At 35.4% G+C, this 18888-nt stretch overlaps 1 protein-coding gene across 1 annotated transcript in view; it reads left to right on the plus strand.

Annotated features, from left to right (window-relative positions):
• The first annotated feature begins 9858 nt into the window (after positions 1–9858).
• Positions 9859–18888, plus strand: part of LOC118764741 — a 45413-nt gene continuing 36383 nt past the window's right edge. Inside the window, exons 1-5 of the mRNA XM_036505707.1 lie at positions 9859–9865; positions 10447–10523; positions 11802–11887; positions 13092–13117; positions 16808–17041. Coding sequence (XP_036361600.1) covers positions 9859–9865; positions 10447–10523; positions 11802–11887; positions 13092–13117; positions 16808–17041 — 430 coding nt within the window. The remainder of the gene's footprint in view (positions 9866–10446; positions 10524–11801; positions 11888–13091; positions 13118–16807; positions 17042–18888) is intronic.

The raw sequence follows: 18888 nt of genomic DNA on the forward strand, positions 1-18888 counted from the left end.
TCAGTGTAAGCAAGCTGGAGAAGACTAAGAGGTTGAATGTCTTTTGCACCAGCTTAAATATCCATTGTTGAGGATGGCCTCATTGCGGTGTAGTGCATGGCAATGGTTGTACGCGATATCTCGCTCTTGTCTTGGACAACATAATGGCTGCCACGAGGTCTTGTTCAAAATGGCACTGGCTACTTGTGCCACACTACATATGTTATAGTTTCCCAATGAATTACATGGGACTCACAACCAATGACTTCAAGGAAATTTTCACTCGGCTCATTGGAGGGTTGGCTGAAAAGTTCATAAGTTGATCAAGATATTCTCATGGAATGTGGCCAAATGAGGTTTATTTTTCAACATACTCTCCCTTGCGGTCCACAGACTTCTATAGCTGTTGCAGTGCTTGGATCCCATTTCTAAAGAAAATTTCATCCTATTGGTCAAAAAAGTCTTCAACAGCAGGCATGTCATCATCTCTGTGATATTCATTCCCAGCCAAGTGTTTTTTTTTTCATGTTGGGAAACAGATGATAGTTAGATGGGGTCAAATCAGGAGAATAGGGAAGCATATCAACTAGTTGTATGCAGCAGTCATTAAAAGCAAGGACTTGTGTGCTGGAGGATTATTCTGATGAAACAAACCACTTTCAGTTTCCCTGGATGTTCATTTTTATAGTCTTTTGTAACTGCCTCAGGAAGCTGGCATAGAAATCTCCTTTGATGGTGTGGCCCTTTTGAGGACAGTCAATTAACACAACGCCTTTTGTATCCCAAAATGCTATGGTCATCACCTTCCCAGCAGATGAAATGATCTTGGCCTTTTTTGGAGCAGGTCTCTTTGTCTCCGGCTCAAAGTAATGAAGCCAATACTCATCCTCAGTTAGCAAACATTCAAGGAAACCAGCTGGATTTGTCCCAAACAATGTCAGATTTTCCCATGATGTCATCAAACTGGAACACTTTTGATCAGGTGTCAGAAGATGTGGCACCCACAAAGTAGAAACCTTCATCATGTCAAGTTCATTAAGCAGAATATTCTCAACTCTATCATGGGATATGCTAATAGCATTAGCTATTTGATTTAAAGTCAATCACCTGTCATCGATCACCATGTGGTGAATACAATCAATGTTTCCCTCAGTGGTGGCAGTTGCAGGACACCTAGATCTTCTGTCATTTTCAAGACTCATTGTTCTCCTCCTAAATTCAGCTGCTCACATTTGCACTGTTGATAAAGCTGGAATATCATTCCCTAATATAGCAGACATGCCAGTATGACAGTCAATGGGGGATAAACCCTTTTTTTGCAGGTACTTGTAAACAGCACAATGCCAAATTTTGTCCATTTTCAAAAGAAGTCACTACTTGTTACTTTTGAAGTCTTCTTTGAACATTCAGATGTCAATTTACCTTGCAAAATTATGCCATTAGAGAGAAGAGATGTACAAATGTATTGTCTAGAATCTAAGTAATGAGACAAGATTTCAAATTAGTCTGAAGATGTTCTACATCTGACATGAATTCTGATTATGGAGTAATTTTGTGAATCTCTTATCTATATATATATATAAGGCAGGATGTGTGTGTGTGTGTGTACGTGATTGTAATTTATGCACATCCACAAATTAGCACGCATGTCGCTCCAATTTTAGGAGGACATTCGTCAACATCCTACCTGGTTTTTGTCAACTTATTTTTTGCTAAACAGATACAGGTAAAAATCTATTTTCAGCCATTGCTTTTACCGATTTTGAAGGTTGCTAACATGAGTTAAGTTCCTTCTAGCCATAGCCAAGCGAAAATGTGAGTGTGAGGGAGAGAGAGAAGTTGTGTGCTGATGTATGTGTGTGTGTGTGTGAGGGAGAGTGTTTCACAATGTCTAACAAAAATAGTAAAGAAAAAGTATGTGTAAAGAAGAGAGGCAGAGGGTTTGACAGCGATCTAACAAAAAAAGTGGTAAAGACAAAGTGAGAGAGTGAGGGGAGGAGGGAGAGTTAGTCACAGCATTCATAAAAAATAAAATGTAAAATGTTTTGTTTTTTCTTAAACACGAGATATAGTGTTCAAATTTAGGATGTTTTTGAAAGACACTATATTTTATAATCAGAGTATATATACTTTCTTGCACAACAATTACAATATATTTATTTATTTTAAATCGTTCATCTTTCTCCCCCATCTCCCTCACACATATATTACTTTGGGTGCGAAAGAGTTTTCTTTTTATTTTACGCCATCATTTATTTATTTTAAATCGTTCATCTTTGTCCCTCCCCTCTCTCTCACACATATTACTTTGGGTGCAAAAGAGTTTTGTTTTTATTTTACGCTGAGTAAAAAAGTGTTTTGTTGAGAATCCATTTATTTAACATATCATCACTGCCTTTCAAATATCTCATGAACATTACAAACACCTGACAGCAGAGCCTTCAAGTATATAACAGAAGTTATCTTTATTTCCTTAAATAACCCTATTAATTTCAACAGATTTTGCCCACATTTGACGTCGATATTACTTAGTTTGGTTTGAAATAAAAAACTTGATTAGCTTAATAATCATAACTTAATCCCGAGCAAGGCCGAGTTATACTGCTAGTTTATAATAAATTGTCCATTTACATAATTATGTGTGAAAATGCTTTACAATATCTAATATATGAGTGGTGTCTGCATGGATGTGTATGTGTGTGTTTGGTAGTTGGATAAATATAAAATGTATTTCTTTTCTATTTTTGGTCAGATGATGGGAAACCTATTAAATTTATAAAAGTTACATTACGAAAAAGAGATATTTTTGGACGGCTTAAGAATAAGAACTTAAAGGAGTGTGATCAAGCTTGCCATGACTATCCAGGATGTATTACTTATGAATACCATGCGAAAGATAAGTTCTGTGACCTGAGTAATGAGACTCATTATCTTATACCCAATGGTGTAGGTTGGGAAACGTACCTCATAAATAAAGGTCAGTAGTATTTCCATGTTATTTATAGCATACATTTGTGTATACTTATATACTCATATAAGTATATATGTATATAATGTATCATATCTATCTATTTTCTCTCTCTCTCTTTCTCTCTGCATATACAAATATAAATATATATATATATATATATATATATATATAATATATATATATATATATATATATATATATACATATATATATATATACCTATATATCATCATCATCATCATCATTTAACATCTGTTTTCCATGCTGGCATGGGTTGGAAGGTTTGACTGGGGAATGGTAAGCCAGGAGGCTGCACAGGGCTCCAATCTGACCTGTCACTGTTTCTACAGCTGAGTGCCCTTCCAAATGCCAACCACTCCGAGAGTGTAGTGGGTGCTTTTTACGTGCCACTGACATGGGAGCCAGTCTGGCAGCACTGGCATTTGCCACGTTTGGATGGTACTTTTTACATGCTACCGGCACAGAAGGCAGTCAGAGCAGGGGTTGCTGGCATTGACCACACTTGGATGGTACTTTTTACATGCCACTGGCTTGGGGAGCCAGTCAGGCAGCACTGGTAATGACCGACACATGAATGGTGCTTATTGCAAGCCACCAGCATGAGAGCCAGTCAGTGATTGTGATTTTGATTTACTTGACTCAATTGGTCTCCTTAAGCATGGCATGTTGCCCAGTGATTCAAAGGTACTTTTTAAATAGGCTGGTTATGTGACACTGGTGTAGCTATGACTGTGATCTCACTTTCTTTGCCGGGTCTTCTCAATCACAGTATATCTCCAGAGGTCTTGGTCTTTTGTCATTGCTTCTGTGAGGCCCAACATTCGGAGGTCATGCTTCACCTTCTCATTCCATGTCTTCTATATATATATAAGAAGTTGATTTGGAGAAGGTGTTTGATAGTATTCCAAAGAAGGTGATTGAGTAGGCATTGACAAAGAGAGGTGTACTAGAGGTAATAGTGAGGGCAGTGATGAATTTGTATGAGGGAGTAAAGAGAAGAGTCAGAATTGGATCAGAGCTGTTGGAGGAGTTTGCAGTGAAAGTTGTTGTGCATCAGGGATCTGTTTGTGGTGACAGAGAGTGCAAGAGAGGGATTGATAATGGGGATACTGTATGCAAATGACCTTGTTCTGATGAATAAGATGATGGAGGGATTGAGGGAGAAGTTTTGGAAATGGAAGGAGGTGTTTGAAAGCAAGCATTTGAAGGTAAACCTCGAGAAGATAAAGGTGATGGTGAGCAGAGTGGAAGAAGTGTTAGTAAGGTGGATCCATGTGGTGTATGTGGGAGGAGGGTAATGGCAAATGCAGTGTTGTGTACGAGATGTGAGAAATGGATTCATGGTAGATGTACAAAAATGAAGAAGGTGACCCCCAAGACTGGTGAGAGAGTTTGTTTGTGGAAGATGTAAGAAAGGAGCTGGAGGGCTGGCAAAACTAGTGAAAATGCTATGTGATGAGGTGGAAATGGTGAGAGGGTTTTGTTACTTGGGAGATAGGGTGGATGTAAGTGGTAGATGTGAAGCAGCTGTGACAGCAAGAGCGAAACTTGACTGGGTGAAATTCAAGGAATGTGGAGCAATGTTATATGGGAAAAGGTCCTCATTATAGATGAATGGAAGGGTATATAAGAGTTGTGTGTGAGCTGCAATGTTGTATGGGAGTGAGACATGGTATCTGAGAGAGAGAGAGATGGTAATTTTGAGAAGGATTGGGAGAGAAATGGTGAGAGAAATATGTGGGATGAAGCTGTTTGATAAGAGGAGAACTGAGGATTTGATGATAATGCTGGGGTTGGAGGAATCAGTAGAATGGTTGGCAAGAGTGAATGGAATGAGGTGGTTTGGGCATGTGTTGATGAGGGATGGAGAGTATGTTCAGAGGAGGGTGATTGCATTTGAGGTAAATAGAACACAAAAGCAAGGTAGACTGAGGAAAAGATGGAGGAGATTGGAAGGATTGGTTTGAGAAAAGAGGATGCCCAAAACCGGGCAAGATAGTGTGTGTGGGTGGTTGCTATAGCATTGAGGTAGATACGGCCATCTCTGTTAATGGAGACAAAACCCAGATTTAAAGCATTGAATGATGATGATAATGACTTAATAGCCCTACTGGATGAAATAATTGCAAGGTGATAACTAAAGTTATCTGAGACATGGACTTTTTCATCTTGATAAGTATATATTTTGTCTAACAAAATTACTGTATTTTCTGAGGTATTTTCAAACATATTCAAAAATCCAGATGATTGGAATGCTTCGAGATTCACTGCAGTCCTAAAAGATTTTCAATTTAAATTTTTTTGTGGTTTTTAAAACCATATTGAGTGACTCAGAGATTCTGTTTTTGATTCTTTAAAGAAGTTTGCTTGATGTTTCAAGGTGTATTTATGAGGTTGAGAACTTCAAAAAACAATAGGTTGATACTGTCATGGTAGATGTATTTGTTGTATTCATTGTGGTGTGAGATTAGGCTTGCTGCATATATTACAAACAGAAGCAAACTCTTGAATATTTAACATCAGATTTAAGGGAAGGATGAACCTGAATACATACATAAATCATCAAATCGTCATTGGTAGAGAGACTAGGAATTAGGGATCGACTTAACTGTGATTGCTCAGCCATTAGTTATCTTCAAGATGCAAGACTTCCAAATCTTGTTGAAACTTTGTCCTTGATATGCTAGGTGAGAGCCGAGTTATGTTTTCTTCAGATGCCATGAGGGATCAGGTTGATACTTAACACCAAACTGCCTAAATGAAGAAAAGGTGTGAACCCAAGGAAACTTGAGATGATGTTCTACCTGGAAGTGTACTCTCCTGCAAACTGGTTGGTTAAACAAAAGTGGTGTCCATCTGAAGATTGCATGTCCCAACTGTGGTTCACTTATGAGAGTGAACTGATAATTTAGTGAAATGGGTTCAAATCCTAGGGCTCACTGCAATATCAAGAACAGCAAGTTTGAAGAATTTTACCACCAGGTTTTGGATGGTGTTGCTGAACTATCAGAGAAGTGTGGTTAATGTCAAACATCCAAGAAGTCACAGACATAATATTGGTGCTTGAAGTAAATCAGTTTCTGGCCAAAGTAATAAAATTTTCGTCTGATTCTAACCATACCTGCCACATCTGCTTCCTGAGAGAAATTGCTTTCTTCATTAAAGTGAGTAAATAATTACATGAGGTGTTCTCAAAGTGAAGAAGAGAGATTAAGTAATTTGGTCTTCATTTCCATGAATAAAAGAACTTTTGAAGAAGATGAAGGTAGAGTGTGGTGCTGATACATTTTATATCAAAATGATCAATGAATCTACCAAAAAATATCAAGAATTGAACTGATTTACAAATAGATTTTAAGGAGCTCATTGTTTGTAGGTTCTATTATTTTCTCAGATTTCTGTCATAAAAAATAATGGTCATCATGGCAGGCCCATCACTAGAATATTGCTAATGGGGGAAAATCATGTCCAGCAGAGAGGAGTATCAAGCCCAAAGTGTAGCCTGTTGATGGAAGTACATTTCCTCACATTAAAATTATTTCATGTCACATTCACTGATGGAGTGGGGTTAGGTTTTGGTGAGTGGAAGAGTAAGGCTCCACTTCCCCAGTTTCTGCCTAGGTATTAGCTTGTATTATAGGCTGCACACCCTGATTTCTAAGTTACCCTTTTCCACTGGCTCACAACTGATAACAATTTCTCCTTTCCATTCCAGCTTACACAAAAGTTGACTGTGGACCTCCAAAAGACATTGCTGTTGCAACAAAATCCTACAAAACTACTTCCTACAAATCTGAAGTGATCTATTCTTGTCCAGGAGGACTTGAATTTAAAGCAGTATGTAATGAATACCGTAAATGGGCTCCAGCAGTGACTGCTTGTAAAGGTAATCTAATAGGTTCTTGCTTTTTGTTTTTTCTCTGTCAAGTTAATTTTGTTTTATTTATGTGTTAAATGTCTTTGTCAGAGGAAGTCTGGCTGAGTTCATAAAAACTTCAATTGTATTTGTGGTTTGTGGAAGGGAGAGAAAATGCTATCCTCCGACTAGAGACTTTCCCTAATACTTGCAACAGAGTGGACTTCATTAAATCTATCCAAGGGCCAGGTAATTATATTGATTCGGTTGAAGCACAGGAAGCATGGAAGAACAGGAGCATGTTTTTTTTCCAGTAGGCTTCCACATAGTTCCCATTCACCAAATAAATTTTATCCACAAGATGTAATTTACAGTTGTAAGGCAAATTTTTAACCTCACAGCCAAAAGACCACCCAATACTCCATTATTAAGTAAACTTATTAACTCCACAATTATACCTTGGCTCATCTTTATAGTTTTCCTCTTAATTTCTAACTTGACCATTCTCATACATACTTTATGTCATCATCCAAAATTCTGTGCAATTCAATGCATTGAGTCCTTCTTTATTAGAATTCAACAATAACATTGTGTAACAAATTTTCAATTAATTTTTTGTCTTTGGTTTGTAAGCACTATTTCTTATTTGCTTCTATCTATAAATCAAAAGAAATGACAACTATTCCCTTCAAGCTTTGCTTTTGTGACTGGGATATCAATGTTTTGACACAACTATTTTCCATTACATTTCATACAGATTCACCACTGAGTTGCTGAAGCAGAAATATTGTTTTAGCAAAATATTCTGCTCCATACCACAGATTTGCTCAACATTTGCTTGACCTTAATCACTTGAGCATGTCCCTCAGTGGCTGACAATATGTGCATCTCTGATTATGAGCAAAAGTAGTGGGTGAGCATCATAGCCATGTGCTGAAAGGGATTCTTTAGGGTTTAAATAAACGTAACAAAAGTGAAGTTTGAAGGAGATATTAGCTATTTTTCATACTTTCTAGGGGTAAGCAAACAGGAAGTAACAGTTACTACCCAAGGACAAAATTTCTGTTACACAGTGTAATGTGAAACACACTTCTGATGCTCTAAGTATCTTCCATTTCACTCTTCTAAATTATAATAATAAAAATAATAGTGGTTGTTTCTAATTTGGGGGAAATAAATCAGTTTATGAAAGTAGGGATCTAGTCAATATCATCAATTTCATTACTTGACTGTCAGTTTGTTATTGAACCCCATAATATTAATAGGCAAAGTTTCCATTAGGTGGAGTTGTGTAGCATTTCTTCGCAAGCAGTAACTAGTATACATTTATACATTTAAAGCAATGATGAGAATGATGATGCAATCCTTTTGAATGTCTCAGAATCTCTATCTAGAGCCATTTCAAGAACTCCACCATCACTCTGTATTCCAAAGACATGTATGCTCTCCAATTATTGTTATCTGATGTATAGGTTTATGCACTATGGGCCTCAAACACTTTCACTATTTTTGCCACTCTCATATCACTTTTAATAATTTTGAGGAGAGTATCATCCTCTTCATCCTCACCTTCTTTATAAGAAAAACTTTAAAAATGCAGTTGAAGGATTGACCAAGATGGAAGGTTCCCATTGTCAGACCTTTCAACCTCATCCACAGCACAGCCTCTTTTGCTATAGCTACTGGACAGAGGAAAACTGCCTTCTCTGATCAATAAAAGGAGGGTATGGAGCAATCCTGTCCCTCACACAATAGCAGCAGCTTGACATATCATTACAAGTCAATAATGCCTAGACACTGAACAAGTACATGTAAAATTGCTTTGTTGCTTAGTGCACTTCTTGGATATCACCGTCTGATGGCAGTTTTATGACTGGATTTTTTTCTTGGTTTCAGAGAGCCATTTGATAGCACTGCCAAGAGCTCCAGGAAGTCACTCTTAGTATTCCTTAACCAAAGACCTTTTTGAAACAAACTTGCCACCTCATTCACATCAAAACCCAGGGTATCCCTGAGATTTTTAGTGCTCTTACCTCTCCACTAATTTTCTATAGACTGCTAGAATGTAACAACCACCAATTCCATTGCCCAAGTCAGATTTGATTCACTATAATTTGAATTACATTAGATAATCTGGCCTTCCCTTTTTATGATAGTGATGTGTGATTGAGAGAAATTTTGCTAATATATCTCATATGTTGGGCTTCCACAGTGATAGTCCACAGTAAATGTTGAACTTAAAATTGCAAACTAACAGATCTAATGCAGCTTATCCTCTGGTATAATTTGTTGTCTTGTTCAACACCACCACCACCTTGCTCTTCAAGTGATGGTGTTGATGGTGGTGGACAATACTTGGTCCAATGTTAATATATCTATTATAAAATTAAACACTTGCATTGACCCACAGTTGCTCATGCTCAGCATAGACCACATATATTGCACAAGTGTAAATAGGAGGATAGCCTAAGAATTTCATAACATAACTGCTTCTGAATGGCCAAATTATTAATAAATAAAAATAGCCCCACATTTTAATAAGTTATATATTCATTATTTAGGCACAAGAGCAAGCATAATTAACCCAGCTGAAACTGCTTCAGGCTCTATAGTACAAATGTCTTATTTTCATAAGTTCTGAATTAAAATCTTCCATCAATACCTTAGTCACAATTTATGTTCATAACACTAACTTAATGATAACTAAGTTATTCTACTAAATTCTTTGTTATATGTAAAATTACTTAATAGAAACACAGAGCATCTCAACAGAAATATAGTAACAAAAGGGTTAAAGAAGCAATGACATTTTGCAATGTTCATGTCTTTCTCAAGGGCAGTACCTGTTTATATAAAGTGAACTAAGACTGAGAATCAAACCCAAATCATTGAATCACACCACTTTGTCCACATTTGTACTAATAGAAAAACTGGAAAAGAACAGCCAGGGTCACTTCCTGCATGGAAAACAAATAGGAAAATGACTTCTTTTTTAACCAAGTTGTTAGCACTAATTAAAATTACACCCTCAATGGCTGGTGAAATCATTATGTTAATGATATGTTCTAGTTGTTTAATTCAGAAGACACATCCCTATGAAGATAAAAGAGATGGATTTTAGTTCTTGCCATGAGTAGCCATATTTTTTCACATGCTTTTACATTCAGGATTCAAATCCTATCTGGGTGTACTTTATCCTTCATACTTCTGTGATTGATTAAACAACCACTATTCAGGTACTGAGGCCAATTTATTTTCACGTAACCCTGCTGCAGAATATGTAGCCTTGTGTTTACATTAGAAGCTATTATCATAAATATTGGTAACATCAACAATAATTATGATTATTTTTGTTGTTAATGGTGATGGCTTGGGTGAATCAACAGAGAATCAGACAAAATTTGTTGTGGTATTTGTTCTAGCTCTTTAACTTCTTTGTTAAAATTTGGCTTTTGTGAACTTTGGCTTTCCAGGGACAGTAAAATAAAACACCATCAAGTGTAGAGGCCAATTTAATTGGCCACTTCTGATCTCAAAGATTTGACCTACAGTCTATGTCAGAAATTATTATTTTTAATGTTGTTATTTTTCATTGGTCTAAATTTTACTTTAATTCCAGTTGCTGAGACCCATTTTGTGAAAGTAAAACATGCAGCTCTAGATGTACCCAAGAAAACATTATGGAATAAGAAAAATGTAACAGCAGACGGTTGTGCAGAAAATTGTGTGTCTGACGAAACTTGTTTATCATTTGAATTAATTAAAAAAAGTGGGAAATGTTTCTTATCAAAGGAAAGTGCAGCTGCCTCTAGGAAAATTAAAGTAGACAATAGCAGAGATTATTATCAACTAATAAATCGTAATTATTCTTTGTGCTTTATTCTTGAAATTCTCTTTTCCGTTTTTTTTTTTTTTTCCTGAAATTTGTGATTTCATTTGTACTTCATAGTATACAGATAACCATTTCTGTAAAGACATTGACAGGTTAACTTTAAGGAGAGACAAACACCTGCTCCTGAGAAAAAACTAATATTAAGTTTGTAAATTCTGTTAGGACATTCTCATACCACATTTGTGCACTTGGAAAAATTTTTGTATTTTTATATATGGAAACTGGCTTTTCTTAAACCTGTAGTAGTAGTAGTAGTAGTAGTAACTTATATATAGCACGTTAGCATGGCTTTTTCACAGTATCTTGCCCTTTGTTGCTCTCTTCCATAATCTGGGACACAAAATAACAGAAAAAAGTAATGCTAATCTATTTAGTTGTGTATCTCTTAAATTTTGACATCGTTATTATGGCTGGATGCCCTTCTTATTCACCTATCATTGTACCATTATACCACATGAAGAGTATATTCTTCCATAACACTAGAATTAGAGATAATTCTCTGCTGGGATGAAAAGAAAACAGCTAGCATATTTTGATCTCAAGCTCATTTAGAGCTCAGGTTTAAACAGATATAATTGCCAAACAGTTTCAAGTATTATGAATAGACATGTCATCAACAGATTTAAGGTTAAATTATCGAGATTCTACAAGAAGTTTGATATTTATATAAGGATTATTACCAATATAACTACATTCAACTAACTGAACATTGCTTTAAGCTTTAAGTCAGGTATCACACAAAGTATACTCTCACAAAATGCCTAATAAAGAGAACAGACACTTTCACAGGAATTTCAAAACCTATTCTCATACTATAATATGAAACTTAATAGTTGGCATTACTCAAAGAATCTCCAGTTAATGTCAAAATAAGATATTTTAAACTATCTCCCTACCCCTAAAAATAACTGTTCTTCTACCAAAATTTGAAGCAATTATCATTACTGAAGTTGTGAACATCTTTTTGAAATTCCATAAGTTTGTGTATTGTCTTTCTTTCCATTGAGTTGTATTTGTTAATTTTATTGCTTTATTTGGATGTAAGGGAAATGTTGATTCCCTTTTGTTAATTGTCCCACAAGGGTAATTTTGAAAAAGGTATATTTGAAGATGAAACAGTTGTTCACTCTCAACACCTACCACAGCATCAGAGCAGTTGTAATGACCAGTAACAGTAGCATCGGTAACAATAACAATAAGAACAGTAACAACAACAACAGTACCAACAACCATCAACAATGTGATACATCATAGAGAGTGGGATATGCAAGCTTATGTGGGTTGGGCCCTGATTAATTAATACCAGTTCAAAGTTTCTGATAGTGTTGAAAATAGTACTTGGCTGCTGTTGTCACAACAACTGGCTTTAATCTTTTTATTTCTGTAGTTGCATCACCAACAGCAATAGTTATGGTAAATGGCCACCTGTTGGAACCACTCAGCATCATAAAGTCAGTCTGCCAAAGTTGTCCTTTCACAGCTCTTTTGTATGATCCAGAGGAGAGTGGACAGCAGACTGCTGTCAGAGGTCTCACAGGGTCTCTTTCCACACATTATAAGCTTTGATACTTGGTTGTTAATTGTCACGGGAGACATTCAACATCCAAGTACCAAACTCAAAATCCTAGCTGTCCCCAGCAAATCAGTTTTTTGGGGCTTGCTCTGCTCTTATGTCAATTCCAGTTTCTCTGACATATTTCTTGAACTTGGTTGTTAGTGCTCTGAGTGCCTCTACAACTGTTGGAATGACAGACAATCTCCTCATAGTCCACATTCTTGCAATTTCGTCTTTTAGTAGTCTGTACTTTTCAGGCCTTTCTAGTTATTTGTCACTTATTCAAGCATCTCCAGGTATTGCAATATCTATGATCTTGGTCTCCTTTTTTTCCTTTACCTACTGCTACAATATATGGTCTGAGCCTTGTTTAGGGAGTCACATTGGATTGTAAAATCCCACAGTATCTTATGTTCGTTATTCTCAGTGACTCCTTCTGGTTCATGTTTATACCATTTCTGTGCTTTATTCAGACCATACTTTTCACATAGCCTCCAGTAGAACAAATTTGACCATGTAATCATGCCTCCTTTTGTAGTGCTTTTGGGCCAGCTTGCTACACTCACTCACAATGTGAGATTGTTTCGTTTCTGCTGCCAGGTCTTCAATTTCCCTATCTGAAAAGTGACCTTGGCACATTTATCAAGACCAAATTCCATCCCAATGTCATCACTGAATGTTTTCACAGTATGTAGTAGTCCTTCAAGCTTATTATCATCTTTGCCATAGAGTTTAAAGTCATCCATATAAAATAGATATCTTATTTTCTTGTTGCCAATTTCATATTTATATCCTGTTCTGTTAAACTCCCTTGTAGGGCTATGCAAAACATTAAAGGTGAAAGTGAGTTACCTTGGAAAATGCTGTAGTTGATATTAATATTTATTTTTTGTGGTCATTACTCCATTAGAGTGGTATAATTTGAGGTTTGTATTCCATACTGACATGTACCTCAGGAAGTTTAAAATCACAGGAGAAATTTTGAAGATATCCAGCAATTTCAAGATCCATGAATGCAGTATGCTCTCAAAGGCCATTTTATAATCAATCCATGTGGAACTTCGATTTCTGCATTTTTTATGACTGTTCTCAAAGATCATGCAAGGATCACTCAAATGGTCCTTGAATAAGAATTGTTTAAGGATGTTGAATGAAATACCCATGTTTCCAGATGTGAATTATTCAAACTCCAAAGAATTCCTCTCAACACATGGCTATGATGCTCCCCCACTACTTCTGCTCATGATCAGAGATGCACATATCATCAGCCACCAAGGGGCATGCTCAACTGGTTACGGTCAAACAACTGAGAAGCAAATCTGTAGTATTGAACAGAATATTTGCTGTAGCCCATCTTTTATACCAAGACAAAACAATGTGTATGATAACACTTCCAATCAGTTAAGATCAGAAGCCATGAGAGCCACTGCCTGGTACTTCATCAGTGCATTTACTACATTATTATTATTTTTTTTTTTTGGTAGTCTTATTTTTAATACATCGTTTCACTGCTCTACTGAGTGCAACTCTGTGTGCCTTGAGATGGGCTGTGGTTTGTTGTGGTGTGCTTATTTTCACTGTATTGCGAATGCTATATGTAGGTTGTGTGCAGTGCCTAGTAGTGTTGTTTTCTGTATGTTATAATCATCATAAGTCCTAGTATTTTTGTTATATATTTGTCTGAATGTTTTTTAATCATAGCTGATGCACCTATTATTACAGGGATTGTTTCTCTTTTAAGGTTCCACTTTGAGTTACCTCTACTTCTTCCAGATCTTTGTATTTTGAGAGTTTCTCCATTTCTTTTAGAGATACATTGTCATCTGTTGGTACTGATACATCGATTAGAAGGCATATCTTTTTCTTGGTGATCTCTATATCTGGTCTATTATCCTTGATTTCTCTATCTGTTTGTATTGGCATATCCCAGAGTCTGGTTCCTTTACCATGTTCTGAGACCTTTTCTGGGGTGTACCTATACCATCTTTTTTCTGTTGCCATTCCATAGTGTTGGCATAGCTTCCAGTGTATATATGTCTCAACTCTGTCATGTTTGTGGATCTATTCCTTCTTAGTCAGGAGTGGGCAACCAGACACAATATGATTTATCGTTTTTCATATCACCACATATTCTGCAGCTACTTGTATTTCTCTTCATTATGTGTTTCTGGTGATTTTTGGTGGGGAAGCTTTGATATTGTGCTGCTAATAAAAACCCTTCAATCACTGCTTTGAGTCCTGAGCTTCTCAACCATTGTTGGGATTTTGCTTTGTGTATTATTTTTTCTGTTTAGCATATCCCTATATTTGCCATGTAAGGACTTTTCTTGCCATTATTTTATCATGATAATTTGTTGTTCAAGTTTTAGTTTGGATTTCAGTTGTTTTACAGCTTTTGTTGCTTCTTTCTCTTCATAGTTATTAGCTGCTATGACTTCTCTTTCGTATTTGTCAGCTTCCTTAAAGACAGAAAATAGTTTTTTGTTTTGCTCATGTTTTGTAACTGTTTATACCACTTTTCCTTGCTTCTGAGTTAGGTATTTCTGTAATCTTATGGTGGTTCTTTTGTAATGGTTTTCTAGATGTATAAGGCCTCCACTACCTTTGATAAGTTGTGTATATAAACTTTCTGTGTCAGATTTTAGGTTTGGGTGGTGCATCCTAAATTGTCATTATTTTTCTTGTTTTCCTCTCTATTTTGATTAGTTCATTTAGAGTCCAGTTAAGAATATTGTAGCGATAACTTATAACTAGGATGCCTAGAGTGTTGATACTTATTACTTTGTTTTTCCCATAGAACTCAGCTTTAATTATTAATCTCAGCTATAGTATTCCTGTCTTATTTTCTCTTTCATTCGTGTGTTGTACCATATCTAGTTCATTGATTCCTATATATCTGTATGTCTGGCTTTCGTATAATTTTCTTATTTCATTTGCTTTATCTAGTGTGATACCGTTACTCTTAACTAGTTTTCTTTTTTACAAGGTGGCTATGGCACATTTTCTTAGCTAAATTTTATGCTTATTTCTTTGATAAATCTATGCACTGCCTGTTGTAATGTTTCCAATTGTTTGTCATTTGCACATTAGCATGCGGGATGAAATGTTAAGCGGTATTTTGCCCATCACTACTTTCTGGGTTCAAATTCTGCCGAAGTTGACTTTATCTCTCATCATTTCGAGGTTGATAAAATAAGTACCAGTGAAACACTGGGATTGATATAATCGACCAAAATTTCAGTCCTTGTGCTTTTAGTAGAAAGGATTATTGTTGTTGTTGTTGTTATCATTATTATTATTATTATTATTATTATTATTATTATTATTATTATTATTCTATGTTTGACTTTTGTTTTACATTTGCACAAGCTGGCTCCAAGTCTCACCCAGAGACCTCAAGAGACAACAAGTTGGAAGTTCATGTTGGTGCTATGCCTAGGGTGCCATATATTTGGTTTTGTACTTAGTGTTGTACTAGTGAATGCCTAAAAGACCATATGAAAATTATGTTTGTTTTAAAACTTGAGGTTACATAGAAAGTATTTTGCATAGGATATGAGCAGTTCCCATGAGTACTATCTTTTGAATTTCTGCTTATTATTATTATTATTATTATTATTATTATTATTATTATTATTATTATTATTATCATTATCATTATTATTATTATCATTATCATTATTATTATTATTATTATTATTATTATTTCATCTGTGTTTATGTTCTGGGTTTAAAATCTGCCAAGGCTGTTTTTGCCTTTTATTCTTTTGGAATTGATGAAATATGTACCAGTTGAGCACTGTCGTTGATGTAATTGACATACCTCATTTACCCAAAAAATTCAGGCTTTGTACCATAGTAGAAAGGTTTATTACTAGTTTGCTGCTACTGCTGCTGCTGCTATAAAAAATACGACTACTACTACTACTACTACTACTACTACTACTACTACTACTACTACTACTACTACGTTTTAAGGTTAGTTAATTATGTAGATGTACCATGTAACCCAAATATGAAATAAAATATTAGAAACCCATCTGGTTCAATATCTTTTCTACATACAATTTCTTATGTAAGCACAATTCATTCACAAAGCCATTTTTCAGCATAGTCGTTTTCAAAATTCATGTGAATTCTACTTCATCATGAAACATACTCGGAAGCTTGCCTCATTCTTTAGGTTTTCGATAAATTCTATGTACATCCATCTTCTACTGATGTACTTTTCTTTAAAATTAAATGACCTTAAGAACACTTAACACATTGGTCAGCCATCTGTTGAACAGCACTTAGACCATTAGAAGAGGTATGTACTCATGGATTATGTGCATCTTAAATGTTGAAACAAAGTTTCAAATGAGTCTGAAGATGTTCTACGCACACTGGAATTCTAAGTTGTCATTTTGTGGATCAATTATATGTTTATAATATATTGTCTTTTTAAAACAAATTATGCACCAGATGCTATATAATATTTAATGTGTGTTGAGTATAAAATTTATTTCTTATTTTCTTTCTTTGTTTTTCTAGCCAAAGCTGATCTTTTTACATTTAAAAACATTATCATAATTGAGCCAGATACTTTGGAAACACAGAAAAATGTGAGCTTGCAGGAGTGTTATAAAACTTGCATTCAAAATCCATTGTGTAACTCTTTTAAGTATAATAAAGAGACAAAGATCTGTTATCATAGTACTGACAATCACTTGACTCATGACCTTAAACCAAGCAAAGATAATTGGGATACTTACATCATTAACCCAGGTCAGTAGTGTTTTCATTTTAATTATTATGTATGTGTATGCATCTACATGTGTGTATAATATATTTAGATATATATATATATATATATATATATATATATATATATATATACATACACATATATATGTATATATATATATATATATATATATATATATAACGGGAAGCCTTATGAAAATAGACAAAAGACGAAGGCAGGTGGAAAACAAACAAACAATTGTATTAGTATGCCGCTCAGGAAATATAAATAAAACAAGTCTTTAACGTTTCGAGCCTACATATATATATATGTGTGTGTGTGTGTGTATTCTGTTGCACAGAAGTATTTTTGACTACTATTTTTAGTGATGTAGGGCTGATAATTCGCTTGCCACTTGTGATAATACTATCACTCTTATATTTATTTATAAATAATTTCATGCATTTCGTTTATTTAAATAGTGTTTGGTCACTTCAAACGAACTTTTGCAGGCATGGTAGAGGAAAATTTTAGTAGTAGTTTGCTGGTAGACTTTGACTGAAGAGAAAAAGGCACCTATTTGGTGCACATTTCAAAACCGGTACCAAGTAAACAAGCATTACTTGAAATAATGTACAAAATTAAATGTAGATTACATGTAAATTGTGTATGAAGAGTAAAAATGTATATGAAAAATGATGTATAAATATAAGAAATGTTAGGAATATAAAAATTTATAAAAGATATAAAGGATAAAAAATAAACTTAAAAAATAAAAACTAAAATAAAGGAAGAAAAAAACTATATTAGTAAGCAATCTAACTCCCTTAGTCTTTAAATGATAAGGGCGGTGGGATGTCAAATTAATCTGGGATGGGTGGAATTGCCTTACCTTAATGTTTGTTGTCCTCTTTAACAATTATATATCCACTGCATCGGAAATCTGTAATGGCTCCATAACTACTGTCTCAGCTATAACCTTGGAACCCTAGTAATCCATTACAACACTTACCTAGCATACCTAATTATTTAGTTCTGCTATCTTAGGGACCAAATTAGTGGTGGGGGAAGTTGTACAGAGAGTGTAATAACTAGAATAGAAATATAATGTATAAAATTCAGAGAGCTCTTACCTTTGTCAGCAACCAAATTTTTCTGTTTCCGAGTGAAAGGAAGATTGTATGAGGTATGCACACAAACAGCAATTCTACTGGGTAGTGAGATGTGGGCCTGGAATGCAGAGGATGTGAAGTCAAGAGAGAAATGAGGCTAGTATGCCCCATTGGGTGTGCAATGTAGGTGTATGTGTGTGACAGAGTGCTAGTATACTGAGAGAGAAGTTAGGCATAAGAGGAATTAGATGCAGTGAGCATGAGAGAAGATTGCATTGGTTTGGTCATGTGATGCGGATGGGTACCAACTGCTCTATAGAAGTGCCATTCACACTAAGTGGATCAAACTCATGGAAGGAGGAGATCCAAGAAGACATTGGGATGAAGTCCTGAAGGATGACCTCAGAACTTTCTGAACTTTTCGAACTTTTGAACTTCTTGTAAACTTTGTACGTTAATAACTTTGCCATTTTCTCCTTTTTATTCTTTTTTTAATCTCTTATTCCTCATTCCAGCATGCCTAATCACAAATGTCTCCTCTTCCACCTACACCACCATCTCAAACATTACCTTACCTTCTTTCCTATCTGCCTGCAAGCTTCTCTCAACCTTTACCTACTCATTAAAAAAAAAATCATTTCTCCAGTGACATTTCCTGCCTCAGTTGCTGCTACTATCTCAAACTCATCCCAAAAGTTTCCACTGCCATTTCCACCCTACTTCCCATTCTGCCTCCACTATATTACCCACCCCACTCCACTTTCTTCCACCTCACT

This window comes from Octopus sinensis, linkage group LG9 (genome assembly GCF_006345805.1).
Source record: "Octopus sinensis linkage group LG9, ASM634580v1, whole genome shotgun sequence".
Taxonomy (NCBI): domain Eukaryota; kingdom Metazoa; phylum Mollusca; class Cephalopoda; order Octopoda; family Octopodidae; genus Octopus; species Octopus sinensis.